This window comes from Euleptes europaea, chromosome 5, assembly GCF_029931775.1.
Source record: "Euleptes europaea isolate rEulEur1 chromosome 5, rEulEur1.hap1, whole genome shotgun sequence".
NCBI classification, from domain to species: Eukaryota; Metazoa; Chordata; class Lepidosauria; order Squamata; family Sphaerodactylidae; genus Euleptes; species Euleptes europaea.
Genome location: NC_079316.1, coordinates 91769029 through 91794915, shown reverse-complemented (window position 1 = coordinate 91794915; position 25887 = coordinate 91769029). Strand labels below are relative to the sequence as shown.

General features: G+C 45.3%; 1 protein-coding gene across 1 annotated transcript; it reads right to left on the bottom strand.

Annotated features, from left to right (window-relative positions):
- Window positions 1–856: 856 nt before the first annotated feature.
- AIFM2 (apoptosis inducing factor mitochondria associated 2) lies at window positions 857–17586 on the bottom strand. Its single transcript, XM_056849973.1, has 8 exons — window positions 17398–17586; window positions 15708–15823; window positions 14576–14695; window positions 13589–13681; window positions 12403–12511; window positions 9956–10108; window positions 1486–1686; window positions 857–1018 (listed from the first exon to the last, which is right to left on the bottom strand). The coding sequence occupies exons 1-8, from the start codon at window positions 17570–17572 to the stop codon at window positions 864–866; spliced, it is 1122 nt and encodes a 373-aa protein (XP_056705951.1). The 5' UTR covers window positions 17573–17586; the 3' UTR covers window positions 857–863.
- Between the last annotated feature and the right edge of the window lie 8301 nt (window positions 17587–25887).

Below are 25887 nucleotides of genomic sequence, written 5' to 3'. Positions count from 1 at the left end.
GTGTCTCATTTTAGGCTAAAGTCTGCAACGTGTGCTTTCAGGCAATTGAACCTAGAAGTTTAGCATTGTTCTGCTAAATGTCTAAAACAAGAATAAGGACAAGTATAAAGGGTGCAAAAGAAGATTCTTATGCTGATGGGTAGAACACTAAATCTGTGCCCACGGTTCATCTTAACATGTCAAAGTGAACTCACTAGACTGCCCTACCCCATGATTTCTGGGAATATTTCATCATGATTCCCTTTTTGTTTTTAAACAAACAGGAATGATAATCTCTTACCTCAGGGTTTAAAACTTTTTCAGTAATTACTTTCTTTTTAGGGAGAAAGTTACCAACAGCTACAAGTTCTTAACATCACAGAAAGGAAAAACAAGACAGTTTTAAAAGAATGGATGGTTTCATGCATTATAGAAATCAGCATGTTTTGGGGGTGCCCCAGAGATGAAGGGCTAATGATAGAAGTGCATTATATCATGGCAAACCATTTCCATTGAGTAAAGCTAGATTCAGGCCAACACAAGAAAAAGGGAACACAGTACAAATGTGTCACAAAATATTCAACAATACAAACCCTGTGTTGGATGCGTATCATTCCCATGTAGCACATCGCTTGCTGCTGCTTTTAAATCACTAAAAGATTTCAACCCACTTTTACAAAATTCCTGTTGCCTCATTAACTCCATTGTAAAAATAAAACCCAGAGCCTCAAAGAAAATGCAACTTCTAAGACCAATCAAACAAATAACAGAGACCTACTAAACAGCCAACAATACCACAACCTCATCCCTTCGGTGTTCTATTAATTCTTCAAGAATATTGGCACCTCTCATTTTTCTCGCCACAGCATTTCATCGTTTGCATCTTAGCAAGGCATTCTTTGTCCCATCTCCTTCCAACTCTTTGAGACGAAAAGATCCCTGCTTTTGATGACAGTCACTATGAAACATCCCACGTAGTAGCCATTAATCTGACCCACTCCATCATTCCTTCCCATTGAAAGCAGGAAGGTAAGTGATCCTAAATGGGAAATGTGAAGAAAGATTATTTACAAAACCCACTAGAACTATGATCTGGCTTTGATAAAAAAAAAAGCTCAGGGTATTAGATGAAACACGTTTCATTCCAAGCTCATATTTCCTGCATATATGACCAATCTAGGATGTACACATAGTTATGGCTTTTTTCCCAGGCAACTGACCTATCACCACATAAGGGATCATGTCAAGAAAGTACTGTTTGAAGCAGCAGTACAAAAGTATAGTATGACTCCTGGGAAATCCTTGCAATTATAGCAGCCCCAAAACAACTCTGATGTAATTTTGGAAAATACTGCAAAGTTTATAGGGTCAAGTGCAAATTGGGTAAGGATTCCTTAAAGAAGCTAAACATGGTCACATCAAAATCATGTCCATTTATTCTTTGCACCTAGTAACTACTAAAAAGAAAAACAGAGATTTATCACATGCCTTTGCAGCTCATTTTACCTGGCTTGTAGGTTTTCAGAGGTTTTTGTGTCAGGCTGTTGATGATGTTGGTCACCACAATGTTTGCATGAAGCCCAGCATGGTATGCCAACTTTGGTTCCCTGACATGAGCACAGTCACCAATGGCATAGATGTTATCATATCCTTTCACCTGGAGGTGTTCATTAACTTCCAAAGCTCCATCACTTGCCAGCTTGTCATCTGAGAAGGAAAACAAGGAATAATTTAGTGGTCCAATGAACTGACCAGCAATTAATAGCCAAGGCAATGAGAATGCCACAAGGGGGGGGGGGAAGCAAAGCACTGTTGTCTGTTATCTGTGATAGCCTTCTATGCTTAATTTGTGGAACAAGTAATTACATTACTTGAGACTTTGACAAAAGCCAAGTGGTGGTATGTGGGATGCACATAAAATGGTCCTGTAAATGTGGATGACACCATGGAAGGACCATGTTAATGAGTCCTTGATGTCCATCATGAATCAATTGCTCATTCCAGGCACCTTCCTTTTGCCACTGAAAGAGGCAGTTATCTGTTCACTACTTAAAAAACCATCCCTCCAGAAAAATAACGTGGCCAATTTTTGTCCAGTCTCTAATCTGCTCTCTGTGGGCAAGGTGATTGAGAAAGAAGTAGAGGACCAACTCTGGGTCCTGAATAACTCATCTGCAATGGAGCCTTTACAGTCTGGTTTCAGGCAGGGCTATGGGATGGAGATGGCGTTGGTGGCTTTAGTTGTTGATGTCCATCTGAAAGGCAGACCTCTTTGGTGCAGCAGCTCTCCAGGGGTCTTTCACATCAACTACCTGCCTAGTTACTTTAACTGGAGATGTCGGGGATTGAACCTGGGACCTTCTGCATGCAAAGCAGATGCTCTACCACTGAGCCACTGCCCCTCCTTTTTGATCTACCACTGTAGACCAAAGCACTTCAAGAAAGCACATGGGGTATTTTCATTATATCCTCACAGTATCCTTGTTTAAATTGCATCTTGGCCCTGAAAAAAAGTCTATCTGCTATCTGTTCTGAACAATGCTAACAACAATGTTGACAATCGCAAAAGAAAGGACCAACTTTTCCCGTGTTACAAAACCCTGGGCACAAGGGGGCAATTTGACTCACACACCCCCAAACAAGAAGTTAATGTACGAGCTATAATGATACGTTAAGGTGTGCCAGTTTCAGCAATTTCATTTTGTAAAGAAAAATATCAAAAAAGAGCACATGGTCTTTCCTCCACTTTCACAGCAAAGCTTGACTTACAAAAGAAATTACAAAAACTTACTGACAATGCATTTAAGTTGAACACATCCCAGGACCACTTCAGCACATCCCAAGAAGGGGCCAGCCCTGTGATCAACATAATTCTCTCACGAAAGGCAATCACCATTAACCAACTAATCTACCTCTATATTGTCGAAGGCTTTCACGGTCAGAGTTCATTGGTTCTTGTGGGTTATCCGGGCTGTGTAACCGTGGTCTTGGTATTTTCTTTCCTGACGTTTCGCCAGCAGCTGTGGCAGGCATCTTCAGAGTAGTAACACTGAAGGACAGTGTCTCTCAGTGTCAAGTGTGTAGGAAGAGTAACATATAGTCAGAAAGAGCTTGGGTTTGAGCTGAGTACTGTCCTGCAAAAGAAATGTGCTAATCATTGCCCTGTAAGTATCAAGATAATGTGCTAATGAGGGTGTGGTATGTTAATATGGAACCAATGTATCCTGAAGTGATCTGTTAATGTGTGAAATCCAAAGCTAATCCGCATGGCTATTGTTGACTGTAGTCTTTGTTAGTCTGGAGGTTTTCAGGACAGGAAGCCAAGCCTTATTCATTCTTAAACTCTCCTCTTTTCTGTTAAAGTTGTGCTGATGTTTATGAATTTCAATGGCTTCTCTGTGCAATCTGACAAAATAGTTGGTAGAATTGTCCAGTCTTTCAGTGTCTTGGAATAAGACCCTGTGTCCTGTTTGTGTCAGTCCATGTTCAGCCACTGCTGATTTCTCAGGTTGGCCAAGTCTGCAGTATCTTTCATGTTCTTTTATCCTTGTTTGTATGCTGTGTTTTGTTGTCCCGATGTCCACAGCTGCAAGGTATACGATATACTCCTGCAGAGGTGAGGGGATCTCTTTTGTCTTTTGCTGATCGTAGCATCTGTATTTTCTTGGTGGGTTTAAACACTGTTTGTAGGTTATGTTTCTCCATCCTATCAGTGACTCCTTTAATAAATGGCAAGAATACCTTTCCTATGGGAGACTGTTTTTCCTGAGTTTTCTGAGCTTTGTTTGGTTTAATGGCCCTTCTGATTTCATTTCTGGAATAGCTGTTTGCTAGCAGTGCGTGATTTAGATGATTAGTTTCTCGTTCTGGTTGGAGGTCATCTTGAAACTCGCGGGTATTACCATCACGTGCCCAGGGTAGGCAGGACCAAAAAATCTTTATTCTACTTCCTGCCGCCTGGGCGGGAACTTCCAGTTTCCGTCCTGCCTTGATCAGGGTAGCAGCTTCGTTCTTGAACTCCGACTCGTTTTCAAAGACTTTTCCTTCGTGTGTACTCCATTCGTTTTAACCTTTGTCTAGTTTTCAGTGAGTCTGTTTTCCTTCCCTCACCTCCTTTACCGTTCGTCGGCTTTAGCCGCAAACGTCCCTTTCCCCCGCTACTTTCGATTTCCCCCTCCTCCCGCTCCCCACTTCGCCCCGTTGGGCAAGATGGCGGACGCTAAGAGAGACTCTGACTCAGACCTCCTGTCTGAGGGGGTCCATGACTCAGCCCTCGTCGCTTCGACAGGGCAATGTCACAGAGAGCATTCTAACAGCCGCGGCGGCGACGCCGTGAAAGGTGCGGAAGGGCCGACTGCCCCCAAAGAGGCGCGCTCTGTTGAGCCGCCTCAAAATGGCGCGAATCACAGTGAGAGGAGAGAGACTGCAGCTAGGAGCGCCTTAGAAGAAAGCTCTCAACTCATTCCGAAGTCTCCACCAGGGGGTAATGTAATGCGTACCGAGGCAGAGACTTCTCTAACTCGGCGGGAAATTGTGGATTTGTTTAACGGGGTGTTTGGATACGCAGGCTCAAGTGATGATGGCCCTCAAGGAATCCATTTCCCCTCTCATGCAGGGCACGGGTTCAGATCCTGCTCTAATCACCTCACAACGCTCCCATCAGGGACAGGGAGACCAATCTAATCCGCAGTGGTGCACTAAAGCTGCACTCAAGGCCCCTTCCCCCACTCTCAATCCCTTCAAGCCCTGGAGGATACCTCTTCAGTGGCCCCACATTTAGAAGGCAGAGAAAAAAGGGGATTGATTCCGATGAGGACACTCTCATTCTCCTTAAAGAACAACATCCCCGTCTATTTTCAGCGGAGGATTTTCAGGGACTCTTAAGCAAGGCTCTGGTAGCCCTAGACCTCAATGAGAATCCAAACCCTGTAGCCGACTCCATTCCTAAACCCAGGAAAAAGGGAGCCAAGGAGTTCTTCCCAAGTACCAAACCTCGCATCTGGGAGATCCCATTCCCAGAATTTTTTGAAACCCAGGTACAAGCTGAATTTGACAAACCCTTGGCCAATAGACAATCCCCTACCAATACAAGAGACTGTACACCATGGTTCCACAGGCCATGTCTCTTTCAACTTCCCCTGATTGACGCCCCGGTAGCGGCAGTTCACTCACCTGATTTACCATCTGAAGATGGAATGGGGTCAGTTAGAGACCCACTAGATAGGAAAGCGGAGATTCTTTCCAAAAAGGTTCATGAGGCCTCCGCCCTGGCAATACAAACCTCGGCAGCAGCCTCCGTTATGACCAGAGCCTCCATCGTGTGGCTCAGGTAAATTATTCAGCTCTGTGCAGGAGAAAATCGTTAGATTGCGGAAGACCTTAAGAGACTTCTGAAGGCATCCGCATTCATGGCAGACGCATCTCTTGATGCCATGTCCCTCACAGCTCAAGCCACTTCTTCCAACATTGCTATCGGAGGAGCACTATGGGTTCGTCCCTGGCAAATGAACTCAAAAACCGAAACACTGACCATGTCATACCCCTACACTGGGGAAGACTCTTCGGGGAAAGACTAGATAAAATCCTTGTGGAGAACAAGGATAAGAAAAAGGTTCTTCCAATATCCTACAACAAGGAGGGAAGACAGTCCTCTGCCTACTCCAGTTTCAGAACTTTCCACTCTCTGGCCCCCTTCAGGCCAGAACAATGCAGGGGTTCCTGGAATAATAATAATAAGGGCTCCTTTCGCAGAAGGGGAAACAAATTTTGTCGTTTCCCCCAGGGACAACATCAATTCTCGGGCAACAATGGAGACAAGTTCTCCATAGCCCCTAAACAGTGACGCCTAGTCACAGCCGGTGTGTGTGGGGGAAGACCCCTACGATTCCGCCACAAGTGGGAAAGGTCTTACACAGATGCATGGGTTTCTCAGGTGTTATCAACAGGAATTCACGTCTCTCCCAAGAGACAAATTTGTGAACTCCCCAAAATCTCTCAGCAGGGACAAAGCATCAATGAACCCTGAACGCCATATCCCACCTACATCAAATTCAAGCCGTAGAACTAGTTCCTCACCCCAAAATTGGCAACGGGGTATATTCCATCTTCTCTACAGTCCCCAAGAAAAATGGGGACTGGAGGGCTATCTTGGACATGAATCATCTAAACAAAGGGTCAGATACAGGAAATTCCATATGGAGACCCTCCGTTCCACTATGGAAGACCTACAGGTGGGCCAGGTCCTAACCTCCTTGGACCTGAAGAAGGCATACCTTCACGTCTCTATTCCCCCTTCCACAGGAGGTTCTCAGATTTTGCTATGCCAAGAGACACTACCAATTCAGGGCACTTCCCTTCTGTCTGGCTTCTGCTCCCCACTTCCTCACCAAAATACTTGTGATGCTGGTGGCGTTACTCCGACAGGAGTGAATTACAATATTCCCACATCTAGACGACCACGGGTCTCTTGTCAATCTAGAAAAGAATCTACTGAGGCCAACACAGAGATTAGAACACCTGGGGGTCATCATAGACACTCACAGGAACCTGATATGTCTTCCACAGGACAAGATCATCAAAATCCATTCCATGACTCAGTCAGTAATCAGCTTCAGCCACTGCAGGATCATGTTCCTTGCCAAATTGCTGGGGAAGACGGTAGCCTGTCTCACCTGAGTCCCGTGGGCCAGGTTCCACTCGAGACTGCTGCAGGGAATCCTATAACCCTATCAGGATTTGATCACACACAGCGGGGTCAAGTCCTTCCCCCTACCCCGGAATTGTGCCAATCCCTCCTGTGGTGGTACCAAAACAGCAATCTCAACAGAGGGGTACATTTCGTCATAGGGGTCCAGATACAGGTATACACAGACACCAGTCTAGAGGGTACGGGAGCTACCTGCCAGGACCAAATGGCTCAGGGCCAGTGGTCTCTAAGGGAAAGAGATTACACATAAGCATACTACAACTAAGAGCCACTCAACTGCCTCTACAGCACTTTAGGAGCCTCCTACGTTGCAGACACATTCTGATCCGCACGGACAATGTGTCCGCGAAAACGTACCTTAACAAACAGGAGGGGTCAAAGTCTCCCAGGCTCCATCAGGAAGCCGAGATCATTCTCTCCTGGGCAGAAATGTATCTTCTGTCCCTTTCAACGGAACATGTCAGGGGTGTTATCAATCTCCAGGCCGACTGGCTGAGCCGTCAGGTTCTGGACGAAGGGAAATGGTCTCTCAACTGGATAGTTTTCAATCAGATCGCTGAGAGATTCGGCTAGCCCAAGGTGTACCTGTTTGCCTCGGCGAGCATTCACCTTCTCCCGCGATTCTTTACGCGTTATTTCCACCAAGAGGCAGAGAACATGGATGCCCTCCTGTCCCCATGGCAGAAGGAACTACTGTTCACCTTTCCGCCCATTCCCATTCTACCAAGGGTAATAAGATCAGGAAGGAGGATGCAAACGTCATTCTCATTGCTCCTTGTTGGCCGAGAAGACCCAGGTTTCCCAGCCTGAAGGAGTTATCCGTCCAGATCCCAGACCTGCTTCATCAGGGTCCCTTATTTCACCCAGAACCCCAATGGCTTCACTTAACCACCTGGAAAATGAAAAGAAGTCCCTCTCAGAGGAGGGATACAGCAAGGTGGTGGTTGCTAACATGATAGAAGCGAGGAGACTTTCCACTAGAAGGATTTTTAACACGTCCTGGAGAGTCTTTGTTCTGTGGTGTAGGCGCAAGCACATCGATCCACTGTTACCAGGGATTCCCAAGATCCTAGAGTTCTTCCATTATGGAGTTGAACAGGGTCTCAAGGCTTCCACATTGCGCAGACAGGGGGCAGCCATATCCACCGTTCTTACGGTCTTTGAAGGTTTTCCCTCCTTCCAGGCATCCCCACATTCTGACATTTCTAAAGGGAGTGGTTCAAATGAAGCCTCCAGTAGTCCATCGCTTCCCCACGTGGTGCCTCAATGCGGTTCCCACAGCATTGATGCGCACTCCCTTTGATCCCATTAAGGGTATCCCCTAAGGATGCTGAGGATGAAAACCACCTTCCTCATAGCAGTGTCTTCAGCCTGGCGTATCTCCGAGCTTAGGGCGCTCTCAGCGCATGAAGGACTCTATCTTTCACAGTGACAAGGTGGTCCTCAGACCGGACCCCACCTTCATGCCAAAGGTGAATTCCATCTTTCACCGTTCACAGAGGATTCTTTTGCCGTCATTCTGCCCCCAATCCGGTTCATCCCAGGAAAAAAGAGTGGCATCATTTAGACGTGAGACGACTACTCAAGGTTTACCTTAGTCGTACAGAACCTAACAGACATTCAGATGCCTTATTTATCTCATTAACCAATCCATCTAAAGGTCAGAAAATGTCTAACGCCGCCATCAGTTGCGTGGTGAGACAGTACATTACTGAGGCGTATAAGGCCAGTAAGATGCCTCCTTCTGCCGGCATCACCGCACATTTGGTACGCAGTACAGCCGCCTAGGCGACCTTTGATAGGCACTCCTCCTCAGACGAGATACGTAGGGCGGCCACTTGGTTTACGGCATCTACATTCATAAAACATTACAAGATTGATGCCAGGGGCTCTGCTGATGCAGCCTTCGGTAGAAGGGTCCTGCAGCACGTCTTGGATACACCATAGTCCCACCCGGTCAAACAGCTCTTGGATATCCCGCGAGTTTCAAGATGACCTCCAACCAGAACGAGAACGGAGCCTTGTTTACTCACCGTGAAGGCTCCTTCTTTTCTGGATTGGAGGACATCTTGCCCGCCCAAAATCATAAGGGTATCAAGTTATCCAAGACTTAGCTCCTATTGTTCATTGCAGTACCTAAGGGGTGTTGTTACCTAATATTAGAGGCATAATAAAGAGTGGTCTTTATGTTCACCATCTTACCTGAATCAAGTATATTCTACTTACCTGTTTTTCCCCCAGTATGTTAAGTGTTTATAGGAGTTCATGTTCTTTGTTTATAAGGTACACTGTTGTTGCCTGGTTAGCCTTTTGTACTTACCTGTCTCCTTAGCTCGGCGAGTCCGTAAACTGGAAGTTCCCGCCCAGGCGGCAGGAAGTAGAGTAAAGATTTTTTGGTCCTGCCTACCCTGGGCACGTGATGGTAATACCCGCGAGTTTCAAGATGACCTCCAATCCAGAAAAGAAGGAGCCTTCACGGTGAGTAAACAAGGCTCCGTTCTTCCTTGAGAAACTGTGGTTCACAGATCCGTCTTGCACGGTCCATTAATGTTTTGATTATTCCTCTTTTATGCCCGGGGTGGTGGTTGGAGTTTTTGTGTAAGTAGCGATCTGTGTGAGTTGGTTTCCAGTAGACCTTGTGACCTAACTGAAAGTTTGTTTTACGGATGACAAGAGTATCAAGAAATGGGAGTTTACCCTCAATTTCCTTTTCCATGGTAAACTGAATGTTTGGATGGATATTATTAAGATGGTTTAGAAAGTCCATTAATTTTTCTTCACCATGGCTCCAAATAGTAAATGTATCAACAATAGCCATGCAGATTAGCTTTGGATTTCACACATACAGATCACTTCAGGATACAATGGTTCCATATTAACATACCACACCCTCATTAGCACATTATCTTGATACTTACAGGACAATGATTAGCACATTACCTGTGATACTTTTTGCAGGACAATGATTCAGCTCAACCCAACCCCTTTCTGACTATATATTACTCTTCCTACACACTTGACACTGAGAGACACTGTCCTTCAGTGTTACTCCTCTGAAGATGCCTGCCACAGCTGCCGGCGAAACGTCAGGAAAGAAAATACCAAGACCACGGTCACACAGCCCGGATAACCCTCAAGAACCAATAATCTACCTCTCTTTTTAAAAAGCACTGCAGAAACTATACAAGTAAGATTCCAAATTCCAGTACTGAGCTACAGGAAATAGGTTTGATTCCCCAAGCTAAAAAGCAAGGTGGGAAAATCACTTACGGAATACGCTGCTGTATGCTGATGAATTGACCTTTATTCCAGTGCAGAGAATCACCATGTCAGTAGCAATCTCTGTCCCTTTATCAGTCTTCACGGTCATATTCTCCCTGAATTGGTTTAAAGTCAGCAAAGGCAGATTGGAAACTCTCTCACCTGTTATAGTCAAATACACAAAACCAAACTTCACACTTCATTGAACCTCTGAGGCCATGATACCACTAGGTTCTGGTATTTTCAGACACTACGCCGAAGGATACCCACTGAGTCTAATTGAGATGTTATTTTTAACACAATGAAAGTGCAAGTGCAACTCTAAACAAAGTTGCATCCTTCTAAGGGCACTGACTTCAGTGGACCTCAAAGGGTGTAAGTCTGCGTAGGAGTGCACTTGCAACACTCTGGTTATCCTGTTGAAAAACTCAGCTTCCACTTCAGTAATGGGGCGTGATTATTACTAGTTATCCAAGTTAAATGGAATATTTTGAAAATATCTTAAGTGAGCATATGGGATTAAAATTTAGAAAGTAAAGTTGGGTGGGGTTTCCTGTAGCCAAGAGGAGGGCTACATACACAGTGCACAGCTCTTGAGAAAACATTCTGTCAAAATAAATACACTGCTCTCTTGCTGAACAACTGGAAATAAAGAGAAAAGCAGGATGAATTGAACTTCCCATTACATCTAACCTCTTCCACAAAAGGCAGCTCCAAAGAGGACTTTTTTTGTATTCTATCATTCCAAAATACAGGAAAATTACACACATTGTATGTTTCAGTTTGAAGTGTGTATATCTCAACATGCATTTTTAGGCACATTACATTAAAATACATGCCAGCTGCACCTCAATCCTTTTCCAGTCATTATTCACATGTATTTTAAAGAGACATAAGAACATAAAAAGCGTCATGCTGGATCACACCAAGGCCCATCAAGTCCAGCAGTCTGTTCACACAGTGGCCAACCAGGTGCCTCAAGGAAGCCGACAAACGAGATGACTGCAGCAGCACCATCCTGCCTGTGCTCCACAGCACCTAATTAATAACAGGCATGCTCCTCTGATCCTGGAGAGAATAGGCATGCATCATGACTAGTATTCATTTTGACTAGTAGCCATGGATAGCCTATCCTCCATGAACATGGGGGAGGTAGTTGTGAATTTCCTGCATTGTGCAGGGGGTTGAACTAGATGACCCTGGTGGTCCCTTCCAACTCTATGATTCTATGTCCATTCTCGTTTAAAGCCTTCCAAGTTGGTAGCCACCACCACATCCTGGGGCAGGGAGTTCCACAATTTAACAATGTGTTATGTGAAGAAATACTTCCTTTTACATGTTTTGAATCTCTCACCCTCCAGCTTCAGCAGATGACCCCATGTCCTAGTATTATGAGAGAGGGAGAAAAGCTTCTCCCTGTCCATACCACACATAATTTTATAGACCTCTATCATGTCTCCCCTTAACAGCCTTCTTTCAAAGCTGAACTGCCCTAATAGTTTTAACCACTCCTCATAGGGCAGTTGCTCTAGCCCCTTGATCATTTTGGTTGCTCTTTTCTGCACCTTCTCAAGCTCTGCAATATCCATTTTTAGGTGTGGTGACCAGTACTGTACACAGTATGCCAAGTGTGGTCTCACCACAGATTTGTACAAGGGCAGTATGATAGCAGCAGTTTTCTTCTCTATTCGTCTAATTATGGCCAGCACGGAATTTTTCACAGCAACCGCACACTGGGTTGAGTCTTCATTGAGCCATCCACTATCACCCCAAGATCCCTTTCTTGGTCTGTCACTGCCAGCACAGATCCCATCAGTGTAAATGTGAAGTTGGGATTTTTTGCCCCAATATGCATCACTTTACACTTGCTCACATTGAATCACATTTGCCATTGTAATGCCCACTCCTCCAGTTTGGGGAGATCCTTTTGGAGCTCTTCACAGCCCGTTTTTGTTTTAACCACCCTAAATAATTTGGTATCAGCTGTAAACCTGGCGATCTCACTGTTCACCCCAGCTCCAGGTCATTGAAGCACAGTTTGAAAAGCACCGATCCCAACACAGATCCCTGAGGGACCCCACAGCTCACATCCTTCCACAGTGAGAACTGACCATTTATTCCTACCCTCTACTTCCTATTTTTCAGCCAGCTCTCAATCCATAAAAGGGCTTGTCCTCTTATCCCATGACTATGAAGTCTGCTTAGTGGTCTTTGGTCTCCCCACAACAGGCACCTTGTAAAGCAGGTGGGGCTGAGAGAACTGTGATTGGCCCAAGGTCACCCAGCAGGCTTCATGTGGAGGAGTGGGGAGTCAAACCCAGTTCTCCAGATTAGAGTCTGCCACTCTAAAAATAAATACATGAAAATGCCCTAGAAAAGCTCCCTTCAGCGAGAGGAGAACCCAAGATACCCAGCAGAATCCTACATATGTATAACAAACCTAGCTATGTACCTACTCAACAAGATATGTACTCCCTTCTGGATAAGAATCTCCTTCACCTTCTGCCGAACGCTGGGGAGGAGTTCTACATCCGCCAATGCAATTTTTGAATGAATGAGTGTGACCTGAAAGCACGAATACCAAGCAAAATAAGTTCAGCTTGTGAAAAAGCATCAGTTAAGACTTTCCATATTGTGTCTGTGAAGTCCTATCAAGTCACAACCAACTTATGGTGACCCCAGAGGGTTTTCAAGGCAAGAAATGTTCAGAGGTGATTTGCCACGGCCTGCCTCTCTGTAGCGACCCTGGACTTCCTTGGCGGTCTCCCATCCAAATACTGACCAGGGCCGACCCTGCTTAGCTTCTGAGGCCTGATGAGATCAGGTTAGCTTGGGCCATCCAGATCAGGGTCCTTCCATATTAGCAGCCCTTAATAAAAATAACTATGCATTTATTACAACATGGAGACCTGTACATCTCTATAGTTCAGAAATCATGCAACTTTTCAGATTAATGTTGGCTCCACCAGTGCATTAAGTTAAATGAAAGTGACCAGAGTGGAAAAAGAGCTTTCTCTCTGGAGATTATATCCAGATGTCCCCGAGAAACCATAAGGCCTTAGAACTAATAAATGCTCTCGAGTGGGATTCCCTGGAGTCACAGAGAGAATGGAGTCCAGCCTGATGATGCATTACATGTGAACTGGCCTTAGGATAGTTAGATCAAAATCTGTTCATGAAAGCAAGGTAAGTTCCATTTTCTCTCCAATTAATAAGGGGGAAGGAGGAGGAGAAGGAGAAGAAGAAGAAGAAATTAGGCAAAGCTGTGCCATCCAAATGAATAGAAGGAAACCATGAGCTATGAGAACTGAACTGATTCACTTGTTGTGAGTCACTGGGGGCGGGGGGGGGGAGAGAACCAAGGTCATGAGAATAAAAGGGCATGTCTACACTATCAACTGACATGGTCCCTCCCTACAGAACTATTGTTTGGTGAGGGGAGCTAACAGAATCCCAAATAAATGAATACTCTCAGGATTCTTTGGGGGAAGCTATGACAGTTATACCAGTATAAAATAGACTCAACTGTGTAGTGTACATACTCCTAAAAATGCAGTCACTTTAGTCCCTCCTTTGGGATCAACTATGAATTTAAGAACAATTAATGCGTGGACAGACTGTCACGCGACTCGAGCCTTGTACCTCTTTGGCGGGATACTCCGTCTTAATCTCTGCTGCCATCTCGACACCAGCTGAACCACCACCCACAACGACTAAGCGAGGAGCTTTCTGAATCTTTCATGATCAAAGGGAGAAACAAGATTAGAATTCTGGCACTGATGCATAGGACTTATGCATCCACCTAAACATTAGGAAGAACTTTCTGACGGTGAGGGCTGTTCGACGGTGGAATGTGTTGCCTTGGAGGGTGGTGGAGTCCCCGTCTTTGGAGGTCTTTAAGCAGAGGCTGGATGGCCATCTGTCCGGAGTGCTTTGATTGTGGGATCCTGCATGGCGGGGGGTTGGACTGGATGGCCATTGTGGTCTCTTCCAACCTTGCAAACTTGTAAACTTTCCTTCATAAATTCAGAGGCTTCAGATGGAGACAAAGAATTTCAGTCTTCAGCAGCCCAATGTTCACATCTCTGAGGGGAACTAGCTTCCCTACTAAAAGTGTCCCAAGGCAGTAACCCATTCTTCATCTTCGGGGCGCAATTCCCATGGGTGCCCGCAAGGAGAACCACTCGATGAACAACACTTACAGGTAAGCAACACTGTTTTTCCCTAAATTGAGGACTGATACCTAAAGAAAGCAAGGCATTTGGACCAGCTAGTATATCTTCTATACTGTGTTTAATAATACAAAGACCATCCTTCTGGAATGATAAAGATTCTCATCGAGACATTTTACCTACAATTCAAGTGGTTTCAAGGCCTAAGTATATATTACATTTCTTCCATTGAGTTCAGAACAGCATACATAATGCCCTCGTGTTCCATTTTACCTTACAGCAATCCTGCGAGGTAGCTTAGGCTGAGAGAGGGTAACTAGCCTAAAAACACCCAGTGAGCTTCAAGGCTGACTGTTCAATCATGCTGGTTCTCTTTTGCTGCAGACATCCTGTAGCCCTTTATTGGACCTATCTAAGACCACATTCATGATACAAAAGCAGAAGCAAAGCAATTTACCTCCTTGACCATGTCCTCGTAGGTCTGAATAGCTGATTGCCTGTCAACAATATGGTTAAATTTCCCAGGGAAAGGTCCGTCACTCCCCGTGGCAAGGATAAGATGAGAAAAGGAGAGTTCCTAAAGAGAGTATTAAAAAAAAGGACTCAGATGCTTTCAGCGCAATCCCAAGTAGCGTGTACATTCTTCTACGCAACAAAGCGCTTTTTCTACAGGAAAGGTGGGCAATACCTTCCTGCAGCGATCACAGTTTTCAACGCTAAGGTACGGTCTCAATTACTATATGGAGCAGCAATCTGGGTTCACAAGATAAATCAGACTATAGATCAGCCGCTAATACAGTTTTTTAATGTCAAATTTGTGGGATCCCAAAATATGTGGCTGGTGCTGCCCATGGACTGGAACTTGGCCAGCATTCTGTTGAACCTAGAGCTCGGACACAGGCATTAAATCTGAAACTTAAAATAATGTTATCTGAGGATAATAGCTTATTATATTACATGAAACAAGATAATTTCTCCAGTTCATGGAATCTGGCTGTAACAGAAAAACTGAATATAATAAAATGCCCAGAGAAAGACATTTCTGCACTAGGGTGCCCCCTAGCCTGTAAGACTAGGTACCATTAGGTAAGACTATAGTACCATTTGCCAGGCTAGGCGTGTTTGCTCTACTCTCCATATGGGTATTCCTCTGTTCTTTTACAATCCCAAAATATTGCAGTTGTGGTTTAGGTATCATAGAATCTGTGAAGCATGTTTTGTTTGTATGTCCATGGTATAAGCAGCCTACATAGGACTGGATCAAACCACTTTTGTGCCAGTGAAATGAGCTTTCCCCAGATACGTTAGTTACTACATTTTTCATGGATTCTAGCCCAGGAAATACTCCTTTTTCTGCTAAATTCCTTGTTCAGGCCATGAGAGTTTGGGCAGCCTGTGACAAGACATCTTCTCTAATATGGTATGTCCTGCCCTCTCTGGCTTGAATTCTTCCTTTCTTCCTCTTATTCCTAGTTGGGATTGATCAATACTACTCAGAGGAGCAGAGAGAAAAAGAAAGAGTATAACTTTACTTAGGATTACAGTTTCTCTCTCAAGCAAAGGGTGCTTCCACGTTATCACCAACTCACTTCACCATCATGCAGCAGTACGTGCTGTTTTGCCAAGTCAATGCTAAGCACTTTGGCTTGCCGGAAACTGTCTCCAAACGTTACTGAATAGGAGATGAATGTTTTTGGTGCAAACCCTGAAAAATAAAACATTTAAACAATTAATGGTACCTATTGGTAAGAATACAGGGAGTTACATGTCAAGAACTGAATACATGTGTAAATTATAGTTATAACAATAAGCCCACATTCAGGTTCACAAAACCACATCTTAACTGAAAAGAATTCGTACTGTTGGGGAAGAAGGTGCTGTTTATCTGCTTGGATTTCTCAGATGTTATACCCCAGTGTACTGAGCTAGTTTAATACAAAATGGCTGAAGTTATTCTACTATCAGGGGAGGTCTCAGTGACTCAAGATTTACCTACCTGAACAATGGATACTGGTGAGGTGGAACAGCATGCCCTTTGACTGGAGAGAAATAACTGTGGCTGAGAAGAGTTCAAGAATGAAGGGGGGCCTTTGTGACACAGAAAGGGGTCCCCTCCCCAAAAATTGACCTTGGTTGTGGGCAAAGGCACGCTTTTAGAACGGTGAGGCCAATCTGGAACTGCTCTTATCATAGTATTGTCGAAGGCTTTCACGGTCAGAGTTCATCAGTTCTTGTAGGTTATCCGGGCTGTGTGACCGTGGTCTTGGTATTTTCTTTCCTGACGTTTCGCCAGCAGCTGTGGCAGCTGCTGGCGAAACGTCAGGAAAGAAAATACCAAGACCACGGTCACACAGCCCGGATAACCTACAAGAACTGATGCTCTTACCATGTTCAAGCCAAACATAGTTATTCCTTTCCAGGGGTAGGCTTTGGGGGGGGGGGGATTCTACAAGTCTCAAGTTGCCCGGAACCTTTCAGACTAGTTTTATATCAATCTTATGAATATATATGACTGGATTATTTTTGTAATGTTTGTGTCATTTTAAGTATTGTAATTTTAGCCATATTTTGTCTACATGCTCTACTATTCATCAAGCAATTCTGTAATTCTGTTTTATTTGATGGTCTATGACCGTAAATAATAATAATAATAGTAATTATTATTAACTTGTAATAATAGTAATAGTAATGGCCAATTATTATTATTACTATTATTACAAGTCTTAAGGACAAACAGGTTATGCATAGCTGTTATTGGCCATCCTGCATGATTTCACCAAAGAACTCCCCAATTCTTGAAAACAGTTTATACTTTTTTTAAAAAAATCCCTTTTAAAAATGGACAGCACATGAAGAGATATATACAAAAAATTGTACGGTGTTTTCAAAGGATGTGGGAAGGGGACAATGGAGCCAGCATTTATTTTGTTAGCATGCATGTCTGTCCTTTAAATGACAAAACTGGGCTTGCAAGGCAGGAACCAGGAACTCCATTTGTATACTATTCATTCTAAATCTGTGACCTCCCAGCACGGCTGCGGAGAGCAGTCAAGGTTTCATTCAGAAACACACTGGAGATGCTTATTCAGAACAGCTATGCTGCTATCTTCTCCCAGCAACACCTGGCTTGGTCCCCCAGGCCTCCAAGGCAAATTGGGCCAATGGGATTTTGCATTCCTCTTTCCCCCACACCCACCCCATCTCAGCTTGCCAGCCCAAGCCTAACAAAGACTAAAACAGCGACCAGATAGGATGAAGGAAGATCAGGTGAGAAATTACCGCTGTCAACGGCGGCCCGGAGGGCAGCGACATTGTGGTGGAAAGCATCTCTCATGTCCACGAGAATAAATGGGACCCCCCAAGATTTCAGATGATTGGCAGCTGCCACGCCACCAAAACCCCCTCCAACTATCACAACGCGAATCGAATCATCTACTGACAGCTTGGATCCCATTGCAAACTGCAAAGCTTCTTCAGCAAACCACAGCTGAGGAGAAAGAGGAAAATAATGAATGCTGTGACTTGTTCAACTGGAGGAGAAACTGGAATTATTTGGTACTGGCTACTTATGACCTGGATGGCCCAGGCTAGCCTGATCTCGTCAGATCTCAGAAGCTAAGCAGGGTCGGCCCTGGTTAGTATTTGGATGGGAGACCACCAAGGAATACCAGGGTTGCTGTGCAGAGGAAGGCACTGGCAAACCACCTCTGTTCGTCTCTTGCCATGAAAACCCCATAAGGGGTCACCATAAGTTGGCTGCGACTTGAGGGCACTTTACACACACACACTTAGGATAGGTTACACAGTCTACCGTAATTAAGCTTCTAACAAGTGGGTCGCACCAACCCATCATGCTAACAGCAAGCCTTCAAAAAGCAGAGGAATGTGCCTGCCGCGATTCTTCCCGCAGTTGCTGCTTAAAATACTGCGGTTAAGTTTGTAAAGGAGCCCTGTGGCGCAGGGTGGTAAAGCTGCAGTACTGCAATCCAAACTCTGCTCACGACCTGAGTTCGATCCTGACGGAAGTCGGTTTCAGGTAGCCAGCTCAAGGTTGACTCAGCCTTCCATCCTTCCGAGGCCAGTCAAATGAGTACCCATCTTGCTGGGTTAAAGGGAAGATGACTGGGGAAGGCACTGGCAAACCACCCCGCAAACAAAGTCTGCCTTGGAAATGTCAGGATGTGCCGTCACCCCATGGGTCAGGAATGACCCGGTGCTTGCACAGAGGACCTTTACCTTTTTTTAATGGGGCTTAATTTGAGCCAGGGTTCAACACCGGAACACTTATTTCCGTTCCAGGGCTTAATATTATGTGAAGGATTCATGTACACAGATGTTAGAATATTGCATAGTATACTGCACAAATACCCTGCACAAACTGTCTCGCCCTAACTAAATCAGAGCCTAGTAGCACCCAGCTTGCTGGGGGTAAAGGGGAGATGACTGGGGAAGGCACTGGCAAACCACCCCGCAAACAAAGTCTGCCTAGGAAAAATCAGGATGGGGCGTCCCCCCATGGGTCAGGAATGACCCGGCGTTTGCACAGGGGACCTTTACCTTTTTAAAGTTTGCAAACTCCAGGGATTAATCCGCAGCTCCTTCCCCCTGGAAACAAAGCACACGATTGTCCACCCCCAGAACCGAAGCTGGCACCGGAAAGTGGGCAGGGGTTTGCAAACACCCAGACCCCAAAAGGCTGCTGCCTATAAAAGGAGCTGAAATCCAAAATGTTCACCTCGCCTGCAGTGGGCGGCTCGCCGTCCTCCTCGCTAGCTGGCGGCTGCACGGCGGCCAAAGGCCACGCTCTTCTGCAACTTCCCGATAACAGGGCGCGGGATCGATCCTGGGTCTTTCCACACCGTCAACAGCCTTAACTCGATCCGCCTGCCCGGGACTTGCTCGCCACCAATGACTCAGCAAGAAGAAGTTTGCAAGGGATTTAACGCCCCGGAAACTTCGTTGCAAAAGGACGAGGAACGCGCTTCGCCTCTGCTCTCGGCTGCCACCTAGCGACGCCTCGGGAAAGGCGCAGGCGGCCCGGGGCGTGGGAACCGGAGGAGGTCGAGATCGACCCCCTGAAGAGGCGGGTGCGCTTGGTGGGCGCTCGTTTCTGTTTGGCTTTCTTGGCAGATCTCCGTTGGGTTTGTGCCCGATTGACAATGGAGGGGTTCGGGATAACTTCTGCAGATTCGAATGGATTAAATTCACCTTCTAAATTGTTCAAGGCGCTTTAGTCAGTTAAAGAAACAAAATTCACAGTGGGTAGCCGTGTTAGTCTGTCTGCGGTAGTAGAAAAGGGCAAGAGTCCAGGAGCACCTTAAAGTAGCACCTTAGTAGAAAAGGGCAAGAGCCAAGTAGCACCTTAAAGACTAACAAAAATATTTTGTGCTAGGGTATGAGCTTTCGTGAGCCGCAGCGTGAGCTGTGATCTGTTAACGTGGAATCCAAGGCTAATCCGCATGGCTATTGTGGATAATTCACAGTGGGTAGCCGTGTTAGTCTGTCTGCAGTAGTAGAAAAGGGCAAGAGTCCAGTAGCACCTTAAAGTAGCACCTTAGTAGAAAAGGGCAAGAGTCCAGTAGCACCTTAAAGACTAACAAAAATATTTTCTGGTAGGGTATGAGCTTTCGTGAGCCGCAGCGTGAGCTGTGATCTGTTAACGTGATCTGTTAACATGTGGAATCCAAGGCTAATCCGCATGGCTATTGTGGATAATTCACAGTGGGTAGCCGTGTTAGTCTGTCTGCAGTAGTAGAAAAGGGCAAGAGTCCAGTAGCACCTTAAAGACTAACAAAAATATTTTCTGGCAGGGTATGAGCTTTCGTGAGCCGCAGCGTGAGCTGTGATCTGTTAACGTGATCTGTTAACGTGGAATCCAAGGCTAATCCGCATGGCTATTGTGGATAATTCACAGTGGGTAGCCATGTTAGTCTGTCTGCAGTAGTAGAAAAGGGCAAGAGTCCAGTAGCACCTTAAAGACTAACAAAAATATTTTCTGGTAGAGTGTGAGCTTTCGTGAGCCGCAGCTCACTTCTTCAGATCTGAATCTGAAGAAGTGAGCGGTGGCTCACGAAAGCTCATACCCTACCAGAAAATATTTTTGTTAGTCTTTAAGGTGCTACTGGACTCTTGCCCTTTTCTACTAAAGAAACAAAGCATTGATATATGTTCAAGAAACCCATATCAAAAGAAAACAAGAATATATGTTAAATTGCAAAAAAAAAAAAAGGGGAAATATATATACAGCTTCAGCACAGACTAAAACAAAAAAGATCACAATATGTTCCAATAATCCAAGCTTGGAAGTATTTCAAGAATTTAAAGATCAAAATGGAAGATATTTGGTTTGCAGATAAGACTACCGGAATATGCACCAAATGACACCAAAACTGAATTTTTTTGAAAAGTTTTTTTTTCAAGTGCAATTTTCACTGGATTTTCAAGGAGAGATTTTAATCTTGGGTGATATGAATAGAGTTGTGTTTTTTTTTAAGATAGATGGAGGCATTTTGGAAGAAAACTTCCTAAACATGTGTTTAAGTACATGGGAATCCTGGAATTGGAAGATGTTTGGCGAGCCCTTCATCCAGATGGGAAAGACTGCACGTATTTTGTTGGATATACATCAGTCATATTCAAGACTAGACATGTGCTGGATCTCGCAAAAAACTAATGACTACAGTTGAAAAAGCAGAAATCTTGCCAAAGATGTTGGCAGATCATAACTCAATAGAAATAAGATGGGGAAACAGAATTAAGAAAGAAAGAAGATGGAGATTAAATGATTCTCTATTATTACAAGATGATGTAATACAGAAATGTAAATGAGATTTGATGGAATGTTTTAGTATTAATATCACAACAGAAATTACTGCTACATAGTAGGACAAGCATCACCTGTTTAATTTCTGTAACTCAAGCTGCTGCCCAGAATAAAAGGTAAAGGTACCCTGTGCAAGCACCAGGTCATTCCTGACCCATGGGGTGACATCCCATCTCGACTTTTCCTAGGCAGACTCTGTTTTTTACAGGGTGGTTTGCCAGTGCCTTCCCCAGTCATCTTCCCGTTACCCCCAGCAAACTGGGTACTTATTTTACCAACCTCGGAAGGATGGAAAGCTGAGTCAACCTTGAGCCGGCTACCTGAAACCAACTTCCATTGGGGTAGAACTCAGGTCGTGAGCAGAGCTTGGACTGCAGTACTGCAACTTACAGGGCCAGGAAAAAAAATTCTGACCCTGTTGAATACTTGCACTGTACAATGATGGAGTCAGTGGAAGTTAAAGGGAGTGAACGTCAATGGCAACTACTGACTTTCTGTGGGAGAAAAAAGAGTGGGCTGAAACTGGAGGCATATACTTGCCTATACTTGCCATTCTTGCTAGCCAGTGATTGCCCAGCAGCCAAACGTCTTCTGCAGCATCCCGATAACTGGGTGCAGGTTTGAGCTTGTTTATTTCCGCACCACCGGCAGCCCAAAGCACTTTGAATGGTATCTACCTGCTATTGACACAGAAAAACAAGGCTCAAGGGATTTTACAGCGCTGGAAGAGATAGGAAAAAGAGCATTCGAAAAGTACAAGGAACCCACTGGTCTTGTACTCTTCTCTGCCAGGATTTAGGATTGGTAAGTGGACCACAGTGAGAGCCGGCATGGTGTAGTGGTTAAGGCGTCAGACTAGGATCTGGGAAACCCCACCCCATACCTTAGACACTCTATCAGAGCCTGACAACTATACATAGCCATCCAGTATCTCCATCTGCAGTAACTGTCCAGGAAACAACTGTGGCGGTAATTTTGCAGTTATTTTGCAAGGTGGGTGGGGGGAAATCAAAAATCCCATGCATATATTTGTAAATTTGTAGTTGTAAATAGCCATGTAGGTGTATTAGAATGAATGTAAGGTCTTTCTGTATAGTGGGAAGCTTGCACAATCATGCTAATCAGGGCTTGTAAAGTTAACCTATCAAAGAAGGAGGGAAAAATAGAGCTGTGGTATTGGTCCTTAGCTGGGTAAGAAGAGAACCAATCAGGCAGCAAGGACAATGTAGCAAGCTTATTGGACCTTTTAGCAGACTTGGATAAGAGCCAATCCAAAGGTAGAGGTTTCAGTCCCCCTTCAATGTACAAGTAAACTGAGCACTCAGATACAAAAAACACAGAGGACATTTATTCATGGAAGGTTTTGCATTGGATTTGCCTCTCTATAGATGCACATTTTCCCCATCTGAATTTTCAAAACTCTGCATGGCAACTTATTGTTGAGTTTTGAGAATATGAACGGGGGGAAAAGTGCATCTAAAGAGTGGCAAATCCAATGCAAAACCTTCCATGAATAAATGGCAGAGAGACTCAGAAGAGGAGACAGAGGAAGAACTCTACAGGACTTGAGAAAACAGGGACAGACCAGAAATCCAGATACCTGCAGCAAAGAAATCCCTTAGGACTTGGAAGGTGCCTGAGAGTTGAGGACGCTATAGACCAGGGTGGGCAGAATAGCTGTGGAGGTAGCTAGGTCCCAGCAGCCTGACCTTTTAACAGTCTCATTGCTAAAAGTCTCAGTGGAGTCCACAAAGGGAGTTGCTACATTGGAGTGCAGGGAAGATGAGATTCCCCTCGCCTTGACAATGCTGGCAGAAAAGCCTCAGAATATTGTAAGGCTGAATTAACAAGGACAGTTCATCTGAATGGCTTCTATGCAGTCCCACATTGGGGACTGTGCAGGCGCAGGCCAGCCACGGATAAGATTTGTTCGCTTCTAGCAAATTCTAAAGAGAGTGCTCCCCCTCCCCTTGGGACATGCAATCTCCCCGCCCCTCGGTCACATGTCCCAAGGGGGAGAGGGCACTCTTCCCTCCAGTTCTCTTTCTGCCTCCACGGACAGAGAACGTGTTAGCTAGTGCTCTAGCCATGGAATCCAAACATCTCGCCTATACAGGTACCAGGGTACCTTCCACCCCCAATCTCATTTCTGCCCAGCAGGATAGGGAGTTTTTTTGGGCACTCCTAGACACAGCAAGGGTCCTAGCCCATCTCTCAAGCCCAAGCAGGCGTGCCTAAACGCTCAAGTGCGTTTCACAGACCGGTTGTCTGATTGTTGCAGTATATGATGTCCATCACGGATGATAATTGGATTCTCAAAATGATAAGCCCGGATGCTTTATTGAGTTCGAGATGCTGCTTCCCTACCTCTTTCCGGCTTGCTCTACGTCGCCGGCTCCCGCCCACGGGAACTTCCACGGAAAAGGGCCATCTGGGTGTTCCCCTCTGAGGATCGAGTCTATGGGTACTATTCCCGTTTCTACCTAGTTAACAAAGAGAGGGGGAGTACCCCTCTCTAGACCTGGGGACTGGACGACACAGTCAAGTTCCACAAATTCATATGTTGCTTATATGTTAAATACCCAAGGTCCTGCCACTCCCAAATGAGCGCATTTGCCGTTGGGCTTGCGTGATGCATATTGCACATTGCAATCCTCAAAGACTGTGGACTCTGTCGCGTTTTCTCTGCAAGGGCAGGAACTATGGATATGCACTTTGCCCCTGGTGCGGCGGCACCTCGCACCTTCATGTCATGCTTATCTGTAGGACTTACACACATGACCCTGCAGGGATGTGTCATTTTCCATATCTATATGATGGGTCGATAGTCGGTTACTCAGAGCCTGCCTTTGCTTGTCAGGTGGAGGTTCTTAATTTCTGTCCTAACCGACCTGGTCTCCTGGTCAACTATAAAAGTCTCCATTGACCTCTTCTAAGGTCATAGATTCATGGTATCCACCTGCACTTGGCCACAGCTAGAACTTACCTTCTAATACAGGAAATACGCTCCATTTGTCAATTAGTTAACCTGTTCTAGGAAAGGTTCCAAACGACCACTAAATTCATTACTTGAGGATCATGGCTTTCTCCACAAGCCCATTGTTCCTGACGCCTCCTTATCAGGATGGAGAGCTCATTGTAGGCTCTTAAGGCCCATGGTGTATGGCCTGCTCTAGAATTTACCCTGTACATTAACTTTCTTAAGCCTTATTCTATTAGGCTTGCTCTCTGTTCCTTTACAAGGGTCCTCCAGTATCGAAGTGTTCAGGTCACAATGGACAGCACCACCCAGCAATAACTGGGCGGCATAAGGTCCTTTTGCTGTGCACAGAAGCCACTGCAGTCTGGGACTGGCCATAACACGCGGCTCCACTGTCACTACCATTCACAGGCACGAGTTACGTTCTTGTACACTTCGTAAGTTATCACCCTGACGATTGTCGCAAGCTCACTTGTAGACTCTCGTTGTCTCCATTATCTAGTTCTAATCTGGGGCACCACGCAAATGTATCTCTTGAGACTCAGCACAATTCAGTGTTTCCTCATGGTGCTCCCGAGCGGGGGTGAGCCTACGCTCCATGGGGGATGCTTCCAAGTACTTGGCCGCCCCCCTTTTTTCCCCTTGCTGACCAAGGTTCTGGTCAAGATTTGGTCGGAAAAGACAAATGATGTCCTGGTAGCACCATCTGGCTCAGGATATCCCAGTCCACGATTCTAATGCCCCTGACTCAAGGGAGTACTGTTCCTCCCCAAGATTTTTCTCACATTCCTTCCAGAATTAAGCTGGCAGCATGGAGAATTCTATGTAATCTATAGTCAGATAGGGTGACTCAAGTGCTGCTGCACCCCATTAAGTTGTCCATGAGGCGTTTTTTTATTGAGGACTAACGGAGACATTTGTCTCTGTGGGCTACTGGCAATGGTTTGTCCAGAGCTACTTCTTTCCTGTTGTCACTTTTGGCTACCTCAACTACAATTCGGCCCTTCATGCTGAGTTGGACTCTCTTTCTGTGTTCTTTTTTTCACACCCAGACTCACAGAACTTTTTTTACGGGGACATATCAACCTCTATCCCAGGATATCTCCACCTGTTCCTCAGTGGAGCTTTCCCTTCATGTTGTCCCGACTCACGAAACACCGTTGAGCCTTTGGCCACTTTGGGCCTCTCTTTGCTATACCTATGAGACTGTCTGTCTGGTCACAATCACATCGGCCAGTCATGTCAGAGATTTAGCGGCTCTTTTTCGTTCCTCACCATTTACTAAGTTTCACGCTGTTAAGTGGTGTTGAAACCTGAGCTTTCTTCTACACAAGGTATCGTTTTAACAGTGTTATTGCCGACCTCTTCTTCTGATGCGGAGAGGACTCTATACTTTTAATGTATGGAGGGCCCTCCCTTCTTATCACAAAGAACCTTGTTTGCAGGAAAAACGTTAATATGTTATTGCTGTAATGACCACCATAAGGGCCACCGAGCCTCCCAGTAGACCCTGTCCAGGTGAATTACCTCAACCATTTAACTGTCTTAAGGAGGGCATGCGTGGATGGCCTGGACATGATCTCGGCGCACTCCACAAGAGCTTACACTGCCTCCGTCGTCTTTTCGTCTAATATTGATCCCTGAGACAGCTGCTCAACGCTGTCGTCGTTGACCCCTTCTACTTTCATTAACTATGCGGTCGATGTGGATTCAGCGAGAGAGGCAGTAGTGGGACGTGCCGTATTACGGTCATTGTTCGGTGATTGTCCCACACCCACCGTCCTGGTAACCGAGCTCGCTACTCTCCCACTGTGGGACCGCATAGAAGCCATTCAGTTGAAAAACAGAGTTTCACTTACCTGTAACTGTTGTTCATCTGATGGATCTTCTATGCAGTAACACATTCCCTCCCTCCTTCCCCGCTGTGGGACCGTTAGGCTAGTCCTAGTTATGGTTCCATGGCGAC

Bases quoted from the DNA above. Each gene is read 5' to 3' on its own strand.
- AIFM2 (XM_056849973.1), bottom strand. From the start codon at position 17,572: ATGGGATCCAAGCTGTCAGTAGATGATTCGATTCGCGTTGTGATAGTT. The intron at 14,696-15,707 runs GTGAGTTGGTGA...TACTCTCTTTAG, and splicing joins TACTGCTGCATGATGGTGAA to GAACTCTCCTTTTCTCATCT. The intron at 10,109-12,402 runs GTAGGTACATAG...TGACTATAACAG, and splicing joins GGGAGTACATATCTTGTTGA to GTGAGAGAGTTTCCAATCTG.